At 69.8% G+C, this 19,924-nt stretch overlaps 4 protein-coding genes across 6 annotated transcripts; 1 reads left to right on the forward strand and 3 right to left on the reverse strand.

Annotated features, from left to right (window-relative positions):
• Positions 1-99: 99 nt before the first annotated feature.
• CHMP1A (charged multivesicular body protein 1A) lies at positions 100-4,795 on the reverse strand. The gene is made up of 7 exons (XM_075715152.1): positions 4,765-4,795; positions 4,537-4,556; positions 3,992-4,069; positions 3,455-3,601; positions 2,914-3,042; positions 2,216-2,403; positions 100-1,487 (listed from the first exon to the last, which is right to left on the reverse strand). The coding sequence occupies exons 1-7, from the start codon at positions 4,769-4,771 to the stop codon at positions 1,466-1,468; spliced, it is 591 nt and encodes a 196-aa protein (XP_075571267.1). The 5' UTR covers positions 4,772-4,795; the 3' UTR covers positions 100-1,465.
• Positions 4,796-5,254: 459 nt separating this feature from the next.
• CDK10 (cyclin dependent kinase 10) lies at positions 5,255-8,876 on the forward strand. Of its 3 annotated transcripts, none has more exons than XM_075715177.1 (13): positions 5,255-5,350; positions 5,833-5,905; positions 6,136-6,207; positions 6,315-6,417; positions 6,558-6,639; positions 7,084-7,151; positions 7,463-7,515; positions 7,642-7,711; positions 7,844-7,903; positions 7,999-8,122; positions 8,198-8,337; positions 8,452-8,504; positions 8,575-8,876. In XM_075715177.1, exons 1-13 carry the CDS (start codon positions 5,255-5,257, stop codon positions 8,676-8,678), a joined length of 1,098 nt encoding a protein of 365 aa, XP_075571292.1. In that variant the 3' UTR covers positions 8,679-8,876. The 3 variants fall into 3 exon arrangements, with proteins under 3 accessions (XP_075571292.1, XP_075571294.1, XP_075571293.1); XM_075715179.1 differs by lacking the exon at positions 5,255-5,350 and adding an exon at positions 5,390-5,404; XM_075715178.1 differs by lacking the exons at positions 5,255-5,350; positions 5,833-5,905 and having other exon boundaries at positions 6,146-6,207; positions 8,198-8,319.
• Positions 8,877-9,563: 687 nt separating this feature from the next.
• Positions 9,564-10,916, reverse strand: SPATA2L (spermatogenesis associated 2 like). The gene is given in 4 exon segments (XM_075715935.1): positions 9,564-9,752; positions 9,754-9,822; positions 9,880-10,473; positions 10,575-10,916. Coding segments are annotated over 4 exon segments (1,194 nt in total).
• A 1,109-nt stretch (positions 10,917-12,025) lies between these two features.
• VPS9D1 (VPS9 domain containing 1) lies at positions 12,026-19,778 on the reverse strand. The gene is made up of 15 exons (XM_075715571.1): positions 19,665-19,778; positions 19,277-19,349; positions 18,233-18,325; positions 17,970-18,132; positions 17,045-17,156; positions 16,844-16,906; positions 16,426-16,478; positions 16,262-16,349; positions 15,600-15,685; positions 15,004-15,488; positions 14,711-14,840; positions 14,435-14,628; positions 14,269-14,350; positions 13,716-13,820; positions 12,026-12,101 (listed from the first exon to the last, which is right to left on the reverse strand). The coding sequence occupies exons 1-15, from the start codon at positions 19,776-19,778 to the stop codon at positions 12,026-12,028; spliced, it is 1,917 nt and encodes a 638-aa protein (XP_075571686.1).
• Between the last annotated feature and the right edge of the window lie 146 nt (positions 19,779-19,924).

Below are 19,924 nucleotides of genomic sequence, written 5' to 3' on the forward strand. Positions count from 1 at the left end.
CCTGGCCCGCAGCAAGACCTGCCGCACGTCCGCACCACTGGCCCGGGGTCAGCCAGCGCTGCCTCCCCCTCACCCCGCTGCTTCCCTTCCCTCCCCTCCCTTCGGCGCGGCCCAAAGCTCCACACGTCTTAAAATCCCCTTTCAAAATGATAAATGGGAGCCGCCCCACCGCAGCAGGACCAGCTGCCCGCTCCCAGCTGCGTCACACTGCATCGAGGTTAAAAGTTTCTCCTCGTGAGAGCCAAAGGAAGCGACGTTTCCTTCGTGGTGAGCTTCCCGACGATCCCTGGGCAGTGCCTGGGAATGGCAGGGGAGAAGGGGCACGGCCAACTCCAGCGCTGGGGGAAGGCTGCAGGGGACACACAGCCACGTTTTCCCACAAGCAGGGGGATGCTGCAGCCGAGGAGATGCGCCGCAGCCAGCGCAGGCAAACGCACTCTCGGGCGGGTTTAGCATTTACCGTCACACCCCCGCGGCCGGACATTTAGGGACAAGGCTGCGGCCACCACAGCTGCGAGCCCAGGGGCGGAAGCCGCTGCGATGCACTCGCAGCTGCTGAGGATCGGGCAGGGCCTGGTCCATATGGGAAGGCAGGGCCCAGATAACCACTTCCAGAGCGTCAGCAGCTGGAGACGGGGAACGTGTGGGTTTACACGCACGCACACGCAGGGTCGCGCAGGGTGGGACGAGCATTTCAAAGGTCACTTTGTGGTACGGAGCTCCAGGGAGGTTTGGCCCAGTAGGACAAGGAGCTAGCGACCGGCAAGGTGAAGTCTGCAAACACAGCACGTGGCTACGGCTCAAGAAGGTCGCTGCGAGGGAAGAGATTGCTTCCAGCAAGGCGCTAACCTTCCCAGAAACACCACAGCCGGGAAAACAACCCTTCCCAAAGCGCCACGAGACGAAGGCAGCCCCACGGGGAATTTCCCTGCTCCTCGTAAACAGCTCCTTGCTGCGGGCCCGAAGGAAAGCGCAGCTTGGAGAGCCGGTCTAAAACAGGTAACGACAGTAGCGCACTGCGCATGGAGGAGACAGGAGAGCGGCAGCCCAGAAGACACCGCGACCCGCCTCCAGAAGGATTCCTTTAGTGTTAAATCAGGAGCGGGATGTTGCATCGTGGGACGGCGCCAGAAACCAGCAGCCACCCTCAAACGAAACACACCCTGAAATCAGAACCAGCAAAGCGTTCCTCAAGCCCAGAGAGACGCCGTCTCTGCTCAGGACCCCCCTGCCAGCACCACTGCCTGCTCTGGGAAAAGTCGTCACCGGCACAGCCCAAAAGAAGAGTCTAAACGCGGGCAGGCAGGGCTGGGGACGCGCTGCTGGAGGAGGGGACGGCCGACTCCGCCCGGTCGGTGGGTCAGAGCGAGGACGTAGCAGAGGTGGGGAAGGAGTCCCGGGCCCCTCCACCCCACACGCCATACCACCGGCACGGGGCAGCAGTCCGCAGGGGCCGCAGGAGACCTTAATTCCGCAAGGCAGCCAACCTGGAAGGGAGAGCACGAGAGGGAACAGACGTGAGAGCCACGGGAAAGGGCTGTGACCCAGGAGGACCCTCAGGCAGCCTGCGCGGGGAACACCCCTGCCCAGAAATCTCCCTCCCATGGCAGAGGTGCCAGAAATCCCGCCCTGGAGCACGCGGCCACGGCTGCCTGGGGATAGCGTGCAGCATCTGGCATCAACACAGGCGAGGCACTGCGGAGAAAGGCTTCCCGGCTTCTTTTTTAGGTGCCTGGCCACTGCAGCCTGCCTGGTCCCGCTCCCAGGGCTGTCCCCAGATGGACCCCGGCAGCGGCTGCGTGGGGAGGGACCCAGGAGAGAAAGCTCAGCAGCTTTTCCTGGGGCAGTTCCAGGGAGACAGCCTGTTCCCGGAGCTGCTTGAAGGTCAGTGCCAAATGTTCCCCAGAGGAGCAGAGCAGCAGCAGCTGCGTGAGGGTGAGCACAAGGCAGGAGGAAACTGCTCTGCACCTCATCGACAAGAGCTCTGCCCAGTGCCAAAAGCCACTCCCGAGCCCAAAGCGGTTCCACAGCCCCAAACGGCCACTGTGCCGCCCGCACAGGGTCCCCCGGGGACTGCCGGGGCACGAGAGACAGGGCTCAGCACCTGCTCAGTCTGCCACGATGGGCTAACGCGTTCCCTTCGCGTTGGTGAGGGATCCCCGGGAAGGATCCAAACCGCCTCAACACAAGGCAAAGGACCCCGGAGAAAACAAACCTCCGCGACAACTGGTCTTCCTGGGAGCGGACCGAGCTCTCTCCCACCGCCGAAGCCCCCGCGGGGAGCTGGTTGAGCTGATCCATGATCTCCAGGCCGTTCTCCTCCGCGATCTGGACGATGAGGCTGTCCACCTGCTCCTGTGGCGTGGTCAGCGTGGTAGCGGAGCTCATGGAGTCCTCCATGACCTGCAACAGGGACAGCCCGTCACCCTGCCCCACTGGCAAAGCCGCTTGGCTTCTTCCCCCGAAGAACCGGCCACAGATCCCGCATCGCCACCGGCCCCTGCAGCCGGAGCAGCCTCAAGCCAGGCAGCAGGGCCACAGTGGAGGGGCGCGAGGTCCAACAGCCACCCTCCCTCTTCTCCCCATCTGCCACATTCCCCTCTGCACAGCAAACTCCTTCCCCACCCGGCAGCAGAGCCGTGTCTTCCCTAGCGTCTCTCATATCCCGCAAACGCAGGGAGCGGAACTGCCTGAACAGCTCGGGGGGTTTCCCCATAGCAGAGGCCAGAGTCCCCGAGGGGGACGGAGCGCTGCTGCAGGAGCCTGAGCTACAGCTGGGGCCCGGCACTCTCCCAGGACGCAGCGCATTGCAGTTCACAAACTCATTGCAGTCTCACACGTGAGACGAGCCCACCCTCCCAAACCCCGCAGCCCCCAGTCCTCCCGGACCCCTCAGAGGCCACCGGCGCTTACCGACGTATGAACGTCCAAATTCTGAACCTGCTGCTCGAATTTATCCATCACCGCAGACACCTTCTGCAGGTCCATGGAGCTCAGAGCTTTGTCCAAGGCCTTAGTCACCTGGGCCATGTTTTTCGTCACCTGCAAAGGATTGCTTCACGGATGCGCCCCAAATGCAAGAAACGTCACTGCTGAGAGTCAAACCAGGCCGGCGAGAGAGAAGCCAGCGTTTCTGATGCTCACGGCAGGGCTACGAGGCAGGAGGGGTCCCAGCCCACCACCCCTGTACGTGCCACAAGGCGGGAGGGTCTGGGCATGAGCCCCTCTCCTGCCTCTGCAGCCACAGGGCAAGGATTTAATCCAAGCCCCCAATGAAGCAGCCCCGCTGCGAGGCCACCCCAGGCGGGCTCGTCACTACGAAGCCGGGTGGGATCCTTTCCGGGGACTGGGAAGCCCGAGGCGGTTCGAGGCAGTGAGAGGGGCAGAGCCAACGCTGGCTCTCTGCAGGGCACAGACCGGTCTTGAAGCCCCACGCCCACGCGGAGGCTCTTACCCCCTTCATGGTCACTGCTGTCTGGACCTTGGAGGCCACCGCGTCCACCCGGGAAGACATGCGGAGCCAGTTAAGGCCCTCGTTCTTCTTGCGGATGGCATTCTCCGCGTAGACGCGAGCGCACTCCACATTCTTCTGCTGAAGGGCCTGGAAGGGCAAAGGACAAGCGCTTGGGTGGAGAATCCAGTGCAGGTTTATAAACAAGCGGCCTCTGTTTCTGCTTGACAGGTTTCCAGCAGGAAAACAGCTCTCCCGTCACCCTCAAAACGCTGAACGGGAATGACAGCCCTCTCAGTATCGCGGGGTCGCAGCGTGTCCATCCAGCAGATTTACAAGCTGAGGGGGGGACTCAAAATACTCGGAGACCAGGCTGACGCGTGCAGCGAGGCCTCAGGGGGGGAACCTGCCCCTTTGCCCCATCCCTCGGTGGAACGCGCTCGGCGAGGCCCGGCAGGATCCACAGCCGCCTGGCACGGCGCCGAGGGCTGGCAGCGCCGTCCCGGCAGCTCCGCGCGCGCAGAGCAAGCTCCCACCCACCTTTTTGACTTTGGCTTGCTCGGCTTTAGAGTCTTTCTCGGCTTTTTTGGCGAGCTTCTCCAGCTGCTTCGCTGTGAACTGCGGAGAAAGCAAAGGCTCAACGCCAGGATACGGCAGCACAGAACCAGGGGCGCGGGGGGAGCGGAGCCCCCGCTGCTTCTCCCACCCACGGCTGCCCCGACGGGGAACCGGGGGGACGGCCCCCTTCCCCCCCTCGCCCCGCTCCGAGGACCGGAGACTCCCAGAGCAGCCGGTAAAGCGGGAGATCCATTTTCCCCGCTTCCGAGAAGGGGAGGGCAGCCCCGGAGGACAAACCCGGCTAAAGGGCTCCCTCTTCCCGCAGCCGCCGGCATCATCCCGCCGCACCCCCAGGCACCCGCGCGCCTCCGGGAAGGCGGATCTCCGCAGGCCGGGGCCTCCTTCTACAGCCGGTCAGGCGTGAGACAGCGGGCGGAACGGTCCCCAGGCCCTTTCCCGGGGGGATGGACGCTGTCACCGGTCCTCCGGGACCGGAGAGGAGGCGGAGGGCCCGCCGCCACCCTCACCTTCAGCTGGAAGAGCGTGTCTAGAAGGGAAGGAGAGCACAGCCTCAGGGACGGCGCAGCGGGGGCAATGCCGGGGCCGGGACCGGGACCGGAGGCCCCGGCCCCCGGCTTCACCCGCACCTCGTCTGCCCCCGGCCCCGGCCATCAGGACGAGCTCCAGCGCGCCCCCCCCCCACCCCCCCAAAGCCCGGCGCGGCGGAGCTCCCTTTACCGCCTCCCCGCCCTTACCGTCCATCCTGCTCTCGCCGCCGCTTCCGGGTTCTGCCGCCGCCGCCGCCGCTTCCGGGGTGCGCGCGTCGAGTCTCGCGAGAGCGCCGAGTCTCGCGAGAGCGCCGCGCCGCGCCGGGCGGTCACGTGGGTGGGGCGGATGGGAAGCTCGAAGGGGCGGGGTTATTTAGATTAAGTGGGCGGAGTCACACGCGATAGGGAGACACATGGGCGGATCCTAAAAGGGGCGGGGCTACAATGGGGCGGGGCCAGCCTCCCAAGCCGTGCCTAGCAACCGTTGCCAGGAGGGGCGGGGTCTGCGGGGGAAGGGGGCACGGCGCATGCGTGCGAGCTGAAAGCGCGGCACCGCGCATGCGTAAGGGCGGGCGCCGCCGTGCGTGGGCGGTGCCGCGCATGCGTAAGCGTGTTCCGCCGCGGGTGGGCGGAGCTGCGCATGCGTAAGGGGGTTGTGGTGGGGTGGCGTGGCGTCGCGGCGCATGCGCGGGCCGGCATGGCGGAGGGGGGCTCTGCCGAGGGGGAGCTGGAGCCGCTGCGGCTGCGGCGGCTGCGGGGCGAGGGCTTCTTCGAGGTGCCGGCGGCCGACCGGGTGAGGGGCCGGGGCCGTGCGGGGCGGGGTCCGCGGGCATCCGGAGGTGCCGGGGTAAGAGGGTCCCAGGGCCTGCGGGTGGGCCCGGGGCCTGCTGGGGAGGGCGGGGGCCCTGGGCCGGCGGCCGTCCGGGTTCAGCCCTTGCCGGGGGCGGGCTGGGAGCGGGGAGGGTGCCGGGCAGCTTGTGCCGCGGGCAGGGAGGCTCCTCGATGGCGGCGGGGACGGGCACGGCGTGCTGGCACAGGGCTGGGGGCAGCAGGGGCCAGAGCAGCCGCCCCTGCCCGAGCCGACGCGCCGGCGGTGTTTTGGAAACACCGGTTTGCTCCGTAAGCACCGGAGCAGCACCGCGGGCCGCCCGCGGAGAGGTGTAGCTTGAGGCGTCGGTGCCACCGCCATCGTGCGACCCTGGCAAGCCTGGTGAGGATGCGGTGAGGGCTGCCCCGGAGCCAGGGCTCGCCCGTGACACGGCTCTTTGGTTCCAGCTGGGGAGATGCCGGAGCGTGAAGGAGTTCGAGAAGCTGAATCGGATCGGAGAGGGCACCTATGGCATTGTGTGTAAGTGTGGCGCCGGCTGCTTTCTCTGGGCCTGGGGCAGGGACAGTTCCCGGGCAGAAGGAGGGGCTGCAGCCCATCTGCCCGCGTCCTGGCAGCGGGAGCGTGTCAGGCTGGGGCTGGGGGGACTGAGGCTGAGAGGAGGCCCGTCAGCACAGGGGTCCCGCTGGCCAACGACAAAACCCAGTGTTTGTTTCCTGGCGCTGAGCATGTGGCCTGTGCTGCTCTTCCAGACCGGGCCCGGGACACCCTGACAGATGAGACGGTGGCGTTGAAGAAGGTGCGGATGGACAACGAGAAAGATGGTAATGGAGGAGCGGGGGAAGCTGCGGCAGGAGCATCCCCTACGGCGGGCAGGAGCGTCCCCGGCCCCCGCCTGAGGCGGTCGCACAGCACGGCTGTTGCTCCACAGGAATGCCCATCAGCAGCCTGCGGGAGATCACCCTGCTCCTACAGCTCCGGCACCCCAACATCGTGGAGCTGAAGGAGGTGGTCGTAGGGAACCATCTGGAGAGGTGAGTGTCCTGCCTCCATCCTCCCATTGTCTCCTGCCCTCTCTGCCTCGCAGACCCTTCACTGTCCCCTGCACCGCGGGCGCTGGCACACCGGAGGGGTGTCCCGGGGGAGGCTCCTGACCATCTTTTGCCCATGACAGTATCTTCCTGGTGATGGGCTACTGTGAGCAGGACCTAGCCAGCCTTCTCGAGAACATGCAGACACCTTTTTCAGAGGCTCAGGTAAAAGCTGGGCTAAGCTTTCAGTACGTCACCCCCAAAAGGGTGCTGCCGCTCCAGCCAAAACGCACTGGCCACCAGTGTGGACTCCCCAGACTTTGCGATCCCTGGACTTCATGCTGGGTGTCGGCAAGGCTGGGGAGCACCGGGTGAGCCGTGATTCCTGGGCCGCATGGGGAACGTGGGCTTGGCTGGCTCTCACGGAATGCTCCAGGGACTTTCTAGGCTGGGTTTTGGGCTGGAACAAACTGGCAGGGAAGCAGAGCTGGGGGAAAACGCGGCCCAGGCAGCCTGCGAGCTGCTCCCGGGAGGAGCTGGGGACCGAGGCACTGTGGAGCAGTGACAGACGTGGCAGAGTGCAGGGCACCCGAGGGGGTTTAACCTCCGGGGCTTTGCCTGGCTGGTGCTGCTCTGCCAAGGGCCGGTGCTCCTGTCCTGTGTCTGCAGGTGAAGTGCATCATCCTGCAAGTCCTCAAGGGCCTGCAGTACCTGCACGAGAACTACATCATCCACAGGTGGGAGCCATGGCACGGACGCGGTGGGAAAGGGGACGTGGGGAGAAGGGGCTGATGGGAGGGAGCCGGCCGAGTCCTCGGACCGCGGCGTCCTCCACGAGCAAGGAGCACGGCGTGGAGTAGTGGTGGACGAATCGGCGGCTCCGCGTGGGAGCGCCGGCAGGGCAGGGATGCCACCAGCTGATGAAATTTGCTTCTCCTCCTGATGGCTCAGCTCTGGGGCTCCGCCTGCAAGCCCTGGGGGAGCACAGGTACAGGAGGAGCCATGCCCGAAGCACGGTGCTGACCGGCCACTCTCTCTTCCCCGGCAGGGATCTGAAGGTGTCCAACCTGCTCATGACTGACAAAGGCTGCGTGAAGATAGGTGAGCCCCCGGCAGCTGCCAATCCGGCTCCGGCCGTGGACGCGCCCCAAACTCTCCCTCCACTCCGTGCCACGGTCGGAGCGAGGAGCTCAACTGCTTCCTCATCCCAAGTCTCCCCTCTTGCAGCCGATTTCGGACTGGCACGCACCTACGGGATGCCACCAAAGCCGATGACCCCCAAAGTCGTCACGCTCTGGTGAGTGGCCGGTGCCAGGGGCCGAGCCGCGCTGGCGCGGGGTGACAGGGGCGAGTCCTCGCAGCGCGACGGGGGCTTCCTTCATACCGGCTCTGCCGTGCTCCCCTTGAGACAGTGCCGTCCCCCGTGCAGGTACCGAGCGCCTGAGCTGCTGCTGGGGATGACGACCCAGACCACCGGCATCGACATGTGGTAAGGGGAGGGCTGGAGGGGGCCGGGGCTGGCCGGGCGGCGATGGAGGGGCTCCTCCTGCTCCCGCCAACTCTCGCATGTCATGTGCTCCGCAGGGCCTTGGGCTGCATCCTCGCCGAGCTGCTGGCCCACAAGCCGCTGCTGCCGGGCACCTCCGAGATCCACCAGATCGACCTCATCGTGCAGCTCCTGGGGACACCCAACGAAAACATCTGGCCGGTGAGAGCAGGTCCCCCGTTGGCTGCCTGCTCTGCCTGCTCTCCCTGCCCGCGCCTGACGCTCCGTCCCCCTCAGGGTTTCTCCAAGCTGCCCCTGGTGAGTCAGTACACGCTGCGGAAGCAGCCCTACAACAACCTCAAGCACAAGTTCCCCTGGCTCTCGGAGGCTGGGTTGCGGCTGCTCAACTTCCTCTTCATGTACGATCCCAAGAAGCGGTAAGATCCGGCGGCAGGCCCCGCGGCGGGCAGGGGAGGAGGGAACCGGCCCACGTCCCCCTGTCCCCGGAGCTGGGGGCCGGGCAGCGCCTGCCACGTCCCCCTGTCCCGCAGGGCAACGGCGAAAGACTGCCTGGAGAGCTCCTACTTCAAGGAGAAGCCCCTGCGTAAGTGCAGCCCCCGCCGGGGCAGGCCCGGGGCGCCCGGGACCCCGCTGATCCCCTCTCTGCCCCGCAGCCTGCGAGCCGGAGCTCATGCCCACCTTCCCCCACCACCGCAACAAGCGGGCGGCCAGCACCAGCGCCGGCACGGAGAGCCAGGCGAAGCGCGGCAAGCCCTGAGCCCCATCCCGCCGGAGGAGCCGTGGTGCGCGCTGGCTGGGACAGCTTTCCTCGGCAGAACGCCACCGGCTCCGTCCCCTCCTGGGACAGCTCCCGAATTCAGTTCCCCGCGCCGGTGCAGGGATGATAGCTCAGCTGCAGCAGGGGAACGCCACAACCCGCCCCGCCGTACACATCTTCTGCCCCGGCGCCAGGCCAGCGAAGGCAGCCCTGGGAGCTGCAGGCGCATTTCGGCCCCGTGCCTGCCTCCTGCCCGGGGTGGGCGAGAGCAGAGACAGGGCCGGGGGTCCCCCGGGGCGCTGGCAGGGCCAGCCCTGTCCCACAGGGGCCCTCAGCCGGTGCTGGCTGTGTGGGGTCACCCCGACTTTGCCGTCAATAAAAGCATTTGCCAGCAGCAGTGGTGCAGAGCGAATTGGCTCGTCGCTCGGCTCCCGTGGGGCCGGGAGAAGCCGCGGCCCTGCTCTGCTTCCCTTGGCCGTACGCCCAGCCCCAGGGCCGCGGACATCCCCAGGGGCTCTGCCTCCCAAAACCAGCCTGAAGCGCAGCCCAGCCACGCTCTCCCGGGAGGTGAGAGCCGCTCCCGTGGGGCGACGTGCCATCGGGGCGCTGCTCCCCGCGGCAGGGCAGGAGACGACCACCACGCTGCGAGGCAGCCGCGCTTTACTGAGATGCACTGAGCCGTTTACAGGGGGGGGTGCCGGGGCTGGAGCAGGGGCCCGTCCCGCTCCTACCGCCCCGGGGATGAAGCAGAGTACGGCACAGGCCCCGCTAGCAGCCGGCGGGGCGAATTAGGCATCCCGCGGGCCGAGCGGTGGCTGTCGCCATCCCCTTCCAGCCGCGGGGGGACGGGCGCAGCCAGCGGCAGCACCCCAGGGCCGGGTCCCGCTAGGCCCAGGGCCCGGAGCCATCGGCCAGCAGCATGTCCACCTCTGTCCGCTGCAGCCAGAGCCGCTGCTGCCTCTCACTGCGCAGCTCCTGCCCGCGGTGCCGGCTGCGGCAAGCCTGCCCGGTTGCGCAGGCGCCGGCGTGGAGCTGCTGGCAGGTGGTGCAGCAGTAGGAGGGCAGCGCGCCCCCGGCGCAGGCAGGAGTGCAGCTGGTAGCAGGGCAGCTCGGGGGCTTCCCTGGGGGCGGTGGGGGGCAAATCCTGCGGGTCCCCCGGCACCTGGGAGCTTCTGCTCCCCATGGCCGGGGCGGAGAGCACGCTGCTGGCCCCGCCGAGCTCCTGCTCCGGGAAGAGGTGGGAGGAGGAGGAGGAGGAGGTGTCCAGGTCAGGGTTCCCCATGGAGGGCAGTAGCTCCTGCCCACATTCGCCATCTCCGCGGCGGTCCCAGCCCATCCCGGGCACGTCCGGAGCGTCCCGTGGGCTGCCGGGGTCCTTCCACCGCGCTGGGGGGGCTGCATCCTCTCCTCCCGCATCCTCAGGGCTGGCCGGCGTCTCCTGGTAGAGATCCACACTGTTACCGCAGTTGGCAGCTGCCTCACGCTGCATCCCCAGCTGCCGCAGCATCTCCACGCAGGCCTCCGCGTCCTCGGCCAGCCGCCGCGCCTTCAGCACGTCCTCGGCATGCGGCCGGCGCGGCCACAGCTGCAGCACCACCTCCGCCAGGATCTCACACTCCAGCCGGCAAGCGAAGAAGCCGCAGGCGGCGGCGGCCAGCTCGGGCTCCGGTGGCGGCCGGGAGATGGCCAGGCGATGCGGGTCGCGCTGTTCGTAGCCCAGCCGGCCGAAGCTCCGCACCAAGTCGGCTTCGGGGAGCGCCGGGCGCAGCCAGTGCACATACGCGCCAGAGAAGGTCTGCAACGAGAGTGGGGACGCGGCTGGAGGAATCCTGCGCCCCGGCTCTGCCGGCGCATCTGCCCCACCACCCTGGCGCATCCCGTGCCGCGGGTGCTCACCTGGACAGTGCCGAACTCCTTGCGCCAGGGGAAGAGGTAGAGGTTGACGGCCGCCAGCTCCAGCAGACGGAAGGCGCTGGCCAGGCCCCGCAGCGCCGGCCCCGCGTCGGGGTGGCCCCGCAGCCCGCGGGCCAGCAGCGCCGGGCCGTCCTCCTGCAGGGCCCCCAGCAGCGCCGGCTCCCGCCGCAGCCGCTGCCGCAGCCTCTCCGTAAAGCGGGGGTTGGAGCAGGCCCCGGCGTAGCCTCGACGGAACTCCTGCTCCAGGCAGCGCCGGTACTCCTGCCGGTACTCCTGCCCGTACTCCTGCCTGTACTCCTGCCGCAGCGCCGAGCCCGCACACATCCTGGGGGTGCAGCAGCGTCAGTGCCCCAGCCCGGCCCCCCCCGCACCCCGGCCCCCCCCCGTGCCCCGGCCCCCGCCAAGGGCTCGGCACCCAACACCGGGACATGGGCCCCCCAACCCCGGTCCCCCGCCCCGCTTTCCACCCCGGTTCCCCCCCAGCACCCGCTGGCCCCCCCCAGCCCCGGCCCCCACCAAGGCCTCAGCACCCAACAGCAGGACGTGACCCCCTTATCCCAGTCGTGTCCCCCCTCCCCGGTTTCCTCCGGTTCCCCTCCAACACACACACCGGACCCCCCCGTGCCCAGCACCCCGGCCCCGCCAAGGCCTCAGCACCCAACACCGGGACGTGACCCCCTCACCCTGGTTCCCCCCCGCCCTTCGCTTCCCCCCCCGGTTTGCCCCCCCCGGGTTGCCCCCGATTTCCCCCCCCACCAGCACCTGCTGCCCCCCCCGGCCCCCGCCAAGGCCTTGGCACCCAACACCGGGATGTGCCCCCCTCATGCCGGTCCCGTCGGCCCCCCCGCTTCCCCCCGGTTCCTCCCCCACCTGCTGCCCCCCCCGGCCCCCGCCAAGGCCTCAGCACCCAACACCGGGACGTGCCCCCCTCATGCCGGTCCCGTCGGCCCCCCCGGTCCTCCCCGGTCCCCTCCGGTTCCTCCCCCGCCCGGGCCTCGGCACCCAACACCGGGACGCGCCCCCCCCGATCCCGATCCCGGTCCCGGTCCCGGTCCCCCCGGTGCCCCCCCCCACCTGCCGGCCCGGCCCCGCGCCCCGCACGAGCCGCCCTTCCGCTTCCCGCGCCACGCCCACCGTGGGCACTGACGTCGGCGGGAGGGGCGGTGCCCGCCCGAAGCTCCGCCCCCCAAGGGGCGGGGCCCACCCTGCGCCCACAGCGCCCCCCGGAGGACGGGGGCGACAGCGGCGGCGGCGCCGCGCCGGGGCGGGGGGGACCGGACACCCTCGGGACCCCCCCCCCCCGGTCCCCGGGCGGCTCGAAACGGGGGGGGCGCGGCCTGTCCCGCCCCGCGGGGCCCCCCCAGGGCCGCGGGGGGTGGGGGGCAGCACCTGGCCGTGGGTGGCGAGGAGAGGGTCCCCCCGCTGCCGCCCGCTCACTGCAGGGACTCCACGTAGGACAGGGCGCTCTGCAGGGACGTCAGGCAGTACCCCTCCTCCCCGATCAGGTACCTGCGCCGCACCGCCACGGACGGGTCACCGCCACGGACGGGATACCGCCACGGACAGGACACCGCCACGGACGGGACACCGCCACGGACGGGTCACCGCCACGGCCACCGCACCGCCACGGACGGGACACCCGCCACGGACGGGACACCGCCACAGCCACCGCACCGCCACGGCCAGGTCACCATCACGGCCGGGACACTGCCACGGCCACCACACTGCCACGGACGGGTCACCGTCACGGACGGGACACCGCCACGGCCACCGCACCGCCACGGCCAGGACACCGCCACAGCCACCGCACCGCCACGGCCACCACACTGCCACGGCTGGGTCACCACCACGGCCGGGACACTGCCGCGGCCACCGCACTGCCACGGCCGGGTCACCGTCACGGACGGGACACCGCCACAGCCACCACACCACCACGGACGGGTCACCGTCACGGACAGGACACTGCCATGGACAGGTCACCGCCACGGCTGGGTCACCATCACAGACGGGACACTGCCACGGCCACCGCACCATCACAGCCGGGTCACCGCCACAGACGGGTCACCGTCACGGACAGGACACTGCCATGGCCACCGCACCATCACGGATGGGTCACCGCCACAGCCGGGACACCGCCACAGCCACCACACCATCATGGCCGGGTCACCGTCACAGCCAGGACACTGCCATGGACAGGTCACCGCCACGGCTGGGTCACTGTCACAGCCAGGACACCGCCACAGCCACCGCACCGCCACGGCCAGGTCACCATCACGGCCGGGACACTGCCATGGCCACTGCACCATCACGGCCGGGTCACCGTCACGGCCAGGACACCGCCATGGACGGGTCTCTGCCACGGCTGGGTCACCGTCACGGCCGGGACACCGCCACAGCCACCGCACCGCCACAGCCAGCACATTGCCACGGCCACCGCACTGCCACGGCCAGGACACCACCACGGCCACCGCACCGCCACGGCCACCGCACCGCCACAGCCGGGACACTGCCATGGCCAGGACACCTCCACAGCCACCACACCATCACAGCCGGGACACCACCACAGCCGGGACACCACCAGGGCCGGGACACTGTCACAGCCGGGACACCGTCATGGCCAGGACACCACGATGGCCACCACACCGCCATGGCCACCACACGGTCACATCCAGGACACCGCCATGGCCGGGACACCATCACGGCCAGGACACGGCCACGGCCACCACACTGTCATGGCTGGGACACTGCCATGGCCACCGCACCAGCACAGTCAGGACACCGTCACGGCCACCACACCATCACAGCCACACCATCACAACCAGACCACGGCTGGGACACCGCCAGACACCACATCCCCATGGCTGAGACACCATCACGGCCACCACACTGTCGCGGCCAGGACGCTGCCACAGCCACCACACCGTCACAGCCACACTGTCACAACCAGACCACCGCCACGGCCACCACGGCTGGGACACCGCAGCCCCGCGCCCACAGGAGCCACAGCTCCCACCCACCTCCCCCCCGCCCCCACGCCTCCAGCCCCGGCAGCCCTGTCCCGGGAGCAGGGACGGTGCCGCCCGCCTCGGGGCACCCGCGTGGCCCGGCACCCCCAGCACCTACCCCTCGTGGATGAACTCCTCCAGGGCGGCACACTCGGAGAGCAGCTGGGGCAGCCCCGTCTGCAGCACCACGTAGGACAGGATGGGCAGCAGGTCGTCCGCCCCACTGCTGGCAACGGCAACCATCAGCCAAGCCGGCAACGGGAACCGTCAGTCACACCGGCAACTGGAACTGTCAGCTGCACCGGCAACGCGAACCAGCAGCCGCGCTGGCAATGGGAACCAGCAGCCACGCCGGCAACGGGAACCGGCAGCCGTGCCGGCAATGGGAACCATCAGCCCCGCCGGCAACGGGAACCGGCAGCCGCGCCGGCAACGGGAACCGTCAGCCATGCTGGCAATGGGAACCATCAGCTGGGCTGCACTGGCAACAGGAACCATCAGCTGCGCCAGCACCGGTGACCGGTGGCCCCGACACCCCACCGGCAACAGCAACCCCCAGCCCCACATCTGCACCCCGAGCCCAGGAGGGGCGAGCACCCCGCTCCCAGTCCCGGCCCCAGCTCTGCGCCGCCCGGCACGGGGCCGGCTGCCCCCGCGTCCCCCGTACTCACATGGCGGCAGAGGCGGGGGTCCGGCCGTCCCGAGCACCGCAGTACTCCTCGGCGCACTCGCAGATGCCGCGCAGGGCTCGCACTACGGCACAGAGCGGGTGCTGAGGGTCGCCCCGCCGCCCCCCTGGCTGCCCCCCGGCACAGCCCGGACCCCCCGGCCCCGCACCAATGCACTCCAGCTTCCTGCGGGGACAGCTCTCCAGCGGGATCAGCCGCAGGTCCTCCACGGCGGAACCGTACGCGGGGCAGCCAGGGGCCGGCGGGAAGAGCCGGGAGGACAGCCCCATGTCGGCAGGGCCGGCGTGCTGGTGCCGCTCCATGCTCCGGGCCAGGGCCGCTTCGTGGGGCCGGTGCACACTCCTGCGGGCAGAGAAGCGAGGGGCTGCCGGGGAGGGAGCTGGGGGGCCGCGGGGGCCCTGGTTCGGCCCCGGGGCCGTGGTACCTGTAGAGGGCCAGCAGCGGGGCCCAGAGCGGAGGGAAGAAGGCCTCCTCCAGGCAGGCCAGGCACTGGTCCTTGCCGGCGGCGGTGTTCAGCCCCTCGAAGGCCAGCAGCGTCAGGGACAGCAGCCTGTCTGGGAAGGGCCGAGTTACGCAGCACGCTCGGCAGGCGCCCGCGAGACCCCCCCCCGACCTCCCCACTGTGCACCCCCAGTCCGCCCCAGCTAAAAGAAGGGGGTGCAGGGGGTGCCCTCCTCCCCCAGAGAGCACACGGCAGCCCCGGCGGCCGTCCCTCACCGATGGCGTTGTGGATGTCCCGCACAACCCCCTTCAGCTGCTCCAGCAGCGCCGCCTCCTGCCCGGAGCCGGCCGGGGGCTCCCCGGGGGCCCAGCCCTCGGGCGACGCCAGGAACCGCTCCAGGTCCTCGAAGGAGCTCTCCCGGGGGGTCTGGGGGGCTGCCGCCAGCCCCGGCCAGCCACCCTCCGCCCTCGGGGTGCCGGGGCCGCTGTCGGCGAGGGGTGTGCCGGATAGGCTGTGCCGCAGCCCGGCCGGGCCGTGCTCGGGCACCGAGAACATGCAGTGGAGGCTGCGGGAGGCTCGGAGCCGGCGGCCCCCCGGCTCGGCGGGGAGCAAGCCCCCCGTGTCCAGCGAGAGGAAGGCGAGGGCGGTGGGCGAGGCGGGAGCAGCGTCGGCGGCACTCTGGCTGATGGCTGGGTAGAGGCGGGCATACACCGCGCACTGCAGCTGCCGCAGGAGCTGGGCGATGGGGTGCTCGGGGAAGCTGGAAGCAGAGGGAAGGGGTGAGCGGGGGGGCGAGGGGTGGGCAGGGGGCACCAGCAAGCGGCCACGGCCCCCTTGCTCCGAGCCGGGCCCTTCCCCACGCCGGTGCTACCTGAGGAGGCAGGAGAAGAGCCCCGACACCACAGAGGGGTCTGCTGGGCTGCGCTTCAGTCTGCCCTTCCACTGCCTCGGCCAGTCCTGGGGAGCGTCCACAGCCCGTCAGCGGGGATGGCACGGCGTCCTGCCCCACGGCACGGCACCCTGCCCCATGGCACGGCACCCTGCCCCATGGCATGGTGTCCTGCCCCTACAGTGCCCAGGGACAGCACGGCACCCTGCCCCGTGGCACAGCATCCTGCCCCGTGGCATGGCACCCTGCCCCATGGCACGGCACCCTGCCCCATGGCACGGCACCCTGCCCCATGGCATGGCACCCTGCCCCTACAGTGCCCGGGGACAGCATGGCACCCTGCCCCATGGCACAGTGTCCTGCCCCATGGCATGGCGTCCCACCCCGTGGCACGGCATCCCGCCCCATGGCACAGCATCCTGCCCCGTGGCATGGCACCCTGCCCCATGGCACAGCGTCTTGCCCCACAGCACGGCATCCTGCCCCACAGTGCCTGGGGACAGCACAGCGCCCTGCCCCAGCAGCACCCAGGGGTGTCAAGGCCTCTTGCCCCACGGCACCCAAGGCCAGCACGCATCCGGCACCCACGGCACGGTCCCTTGTCCCCACAGCACCCACGGCAGCAGCCTCCGGTGCGCACTCACGTGGTCCTGCTCATACTCGAGGATGGCGGCGTAGAGGGCTCTCTGCTCCTGCTCCTCGGGGGTGAGGGCCACGCTGCCGGAGAATCTCCTGGGGACGCAACGCTGCCGGGTGAGGGGACCGGCCAGGGTGGCCCCGGGGTCCCCGCTGTGACGTCCCCGCTCACCTGTTGGCAGCCTCCTGCAGCCGCAGCCGCCGCTCCTCCATTTTCCGCTGCAGCTGGGCCACAGCAGAGTTAAGGCTCCGGAGCCCCGGCACCGCCACAGCACCCAGCCAGCACCGCTCGCCCACCGCCCCAGCACAACCCACCGCCCCGGCACAACCCACCGCCCCGGCATGGCCGTGGCAGCCCGGGGGCTGGGATCAGCCCTTCTCCCACCTCCATCCCCCCGATCAGCCGGCAGCAGGACAGGATCGGGACCCAAAAAGCCTGTGTGGGATCGGTGCGGCCCCGGGACAGGGCACGGGGCCCACAGCGGCACGTGGGGCTGGGAGACGCGGGGCGAGGCGCAGACTGAGGCTCTGCTGGAGCGCGGTATGGCCGCAGAGCCGGCCCTCGGAGCTCTCCCCGGCAGGAAGGATACGGTCTCCTCCCGGGCCTTGGCGATCACCAGGTTCTCCATCATCTGCCGCTGCAGGGACAGCGTCTGCGAAGCAGGTGGCGTGTTGGGGACGCCTGCCCAAAGCCCGCGGCCACCCAGGCACCGTGGGGACCCCCTCCCCGCCCGGCCCGGGACAGCAGCCCTCCCTCCCCAGCCTCCCAGCCCGGCAGGGGCCCCACTTGCCAGGGAGGTCTTCTGCAGGGCCTGGCTGGGGTTCAGCCGCGCCACCCGCGCCTCGTAGGCAGCCTTCAGCTTCTGGTTCTGCAGAGACGCCTCCTCCAGCGGCGTCAGCTCCCTGCTGGGAACCCACTCAGCACCCACCACGGGGCACGGTGGCACGACCCAGGGCACAGTGACACAACCCGGGGCACGATGACATGACCTGGGGCACGGCGACACGACCCGGGGCACGATGACACGACCCAGGGCACGATGACACGACCCAGGGCACAATGGCACGACCTGGGGCACGTTGACACGACCACGGGCACAGCCACACGACCCGGGGCACGATGACACGACCCAGGGCACGGCGACACGACCCAGGGCACGGCAACACGACCCGGGGCACGGCAACACGACCCGGGGCATGGCAACACAACCCAGGGCACGATGGCACGACCTGGGGCACAGCGACACGACCCGGGGCACAATGAGACAACCCGGGGCACAGCAACAGGATCCGGGGCACGATGACACGACCCAGGGCACGGCGACATGACCCAGGGCACGATGGCACGACCTGGGCCACGTTGACACGACCCGGGGCACAGCGACACGACCCAGGGCACAGCGACACGACCCAGGGCATGATGAGACCACCCGGGGCACAGTGACACGACCTGGGGCACGATGGCATGACCTGGGGCATGATGACACGACCCGGGGCACAGCGACACGACCCAGGGCATGATGAGACCACCCAGGGCACAGTGACACGACCTGGGGCACGATGGCACGACCTGGGGCACGATGACACGACCCGGGGCACAGTGACACGACCCGGGGCATGGCGACACGACCCGGGGCCCCTTTCCTGCCATTCCCCCCGCCTGGGAGCCCAGCAGCGCATGGCAGATGCCAGCCCCCTGTGTCCGAGCCCACGTACTTCCGTGCGCTCTGCGCCTCAGCGATCTGCAGCTTCTGGAAGATCTCCGGCGGCAGGAAGGGAGAGAGCTTGCCCCCCTCGTCCGAGAAGACCCGGCGGTGCCTGGGGAGGGGAGCAGGGCCCCCGCTCCGCTCCTGCGTGGCCGGTTTTGCCTGGGCTTTACCTGGGGAGGGCAGGACAGGTCAGTGGCCCCCCTGCCACCGGCCTGGCCCCAAGGTGAGGGCCCAGCTCCCCAAAGCGGGACCCCACGACCCCTCACTCACCCAGCGCCGCTGCGATGGACTTGACTCTCTCCAGGCACTGCTCCGCCAGCTTCAGCATCTTTGGGGTGTCAGGGGTGACCCCCTCGCTCCCATCTGTGGGGAGGGGCAGGGTGTTAGTGTCACCCGCAGGGCACCCACCCTCGAGCCCACCGGCCCCGGCTCGTCCTGCCGCGGGTCTGCCCTCATAGAATCGTAGAATGGTTTAGGTTGGAAAAGACCTTGCAGATCATCCAGTCCAACCGTTAACCTGACACTGCCAAGGCCACCACTAAACCAATTAAGGGGAGAGTAGCAATTTCATGTTTCCTGGCTTGGGGGCTGGATTATTTTTTAATGAAAGGAAAACTGGGAATCATTAAGGTTGGAAAGGAGCTCTAAGATCATCAGTCCAACCATCAACCCAACGCCCCCATGCCCGCTAAACCATGGCCCCAAGTGCCACCTCTGCCCGTTTGTTGAACCCCTCCAGGGATGGGGACTCCCCCACCTCTCTGGGCAGCCTGGTCCAGTGCTTGGCCACTCTTTCCATGAAGAAATTTCTCCCAATATCCAACCTAAACCTCCCCTGACACAGCTTGAGCCCATTTCCTCTCGTCCTATCGCTTGTTCCTTGGGAGAAGAGCCCAACACCCCCCTCCCTGCCCCCTCCTGTCAGGAGCTGCAGAGCGATCAGGTCTCCCCTCAGCCTCCTCTTCTCCAGGCTGAACACCCCCAGCTCCCTCAGCCGCTCCCCACCAGCCCTGTGCTCCAGACCCTGCCCCAGCTCCGCTGCCCTTCCCTGGACACGCTCCAGCACCCCAATGTCCTTCTTGTACCGAGGGGCCCAAAACTGGGCGCAGCATTCCAGGTGCGGCCTCCCCAGCGCCGAGCACAGGGGGCCGATCCCTGCCCTGCTCCCGCTGGCCACGCTACCCCTGACACAAGCCCGGACGCTGCTGGCCACCCTGGCCACCCGGGCACCGGGCCGGCTGCCGTGCAGCAGGCAGGCCCGCGGAAAGCACGGCGGCAGGGGAGCGGGAGCGGGGGGCCGGGGTGCTGCCCTACCTGCGGCTGCCGCCTCCTCCTGCAGCGCCTGGGCGATGAGGGCGATGCTCCTCAGGTACTCCACGTAGGCCTCCTGCCAGAGACGGGGGGCTGAGCCGCGCACCCCCCCGAAACCCCCGGGCAGACCCGGCTGGGTGAGACCCCCGGGGGGGGGCGGGGGGGGGGCTGGGCCGTGAGCCCGGGGGGGCCGGATCGGGCCCTTCCCCGGGGGTGTCGGGGCTGCGGGCGGGGCGGGGGGCGGCCCGGGACCCCCCCCCAAACTCCGCAGCCTGCCCGGGGTGTCACCCCCACCCCCTCCCGCTGCCCCCGGGGGGACCCAAAGGGGAGGCCGGGCCCGGGGCTGCGGGGCGAGGCCCGGGGGTGCCGTCCCGCCCCGCTCCGCGCTCACCCGCGGCCGCCCGGCGCTGTCCATCTCCAAGGCGCCGCTCGCCGCCCTCATGGCGGTCTGCAGGGCCCGGCCCGCCCCGGGCCCCCAGGCCCCGTCGCCGCCCGCCGCGGCCATGGCGGCGGCCGCCCGGAACGGCGCGATCGGGCCCGCGGGCGCCGGGGGAAGGGCGGCGGGAGCGGACCGTCGGCGGGGGTCCTCCGGCCGGCAGGGGGCGCTGCGCCGGGCGGGGCGGGGCGGGGCGGGCCGGGCCCGCAGCGGCG

Source organism: Pelecanus crispus, chromosome 8, assembly GCF_030463565.1.
Source record: "Pelecanus crispus isolate bPelCri1 chromosome 8, bPelCri1.pri, whole genome shotgun sequence".
In the NCBI taxonomy this organism is placed as follows: domain Eukaryota; kingdom Metazoa; phylum Chordata; class Aves; order Pelecaniformes; family Pelecanidae; genus Pelecanus; species Pelecanus crispus.

Coding starts and splice junctions, on each gene's coding strand:
- VPS9D1 (XM_075715571.1), bottom strand. CDS start 19,778: ATGGCCGCGGCGGGCGGCGACGGGGCCTGGGGGCCCGGGGCGGGCCGG. Junction 16,907..17,044: donor CCCTGCAGAAGACCTCCCTG/GCAAGTGGGGCC, acceptor CCTGCTTCGCAG/ACGCTGTCCCTGCAGCGGCA. Junction 16,479..16,843: donor CCAAGGCCCGGGAGGAGACC/GTATCCTTCCTG, acceptor GCTGTGGCCCAG/CTGCAGCGGAAAATGGAGGA.
- CDK10 (XM_075715177.1), top strand. CDS start 5,255: ATGGCGGAGGGGGGCTCTGCCGAGGGGGAGCTGGAGCCGCTGCGGCTG. Junction 6,640..7,083: donor CACCTTTTTCAGAGGCTCAG/GTAAAAGCTGGG, acceptor CTGTGTCTGCAG/GTGAAGTGCATCATCCTGCA. Junction 8,505..8,574: donor CTTCAAGGAGAAGCCCCTGC/GTAAGTGCAGCC, acceptor TCTGCCCCGCAG/CCTGCGAGCCGGAGCTCATG.
- CHMP1A (XM_075715152.1), bottom strand. Junction 2,404..2,913: donor ATTTGGACGTTCATACGTCG/GTAAGCGCCGGT, acceptor TCCCTGTTGCAG/GTCATGGAGGACTCCATGAG. Junction 1,488..2,215: donor GAAGACCAGTTGTCGCGGAG/GTTTGTTTTCTC, acceptor TCTCCCTTCCAG/GTTGGCTGCCTTGCGGAATT.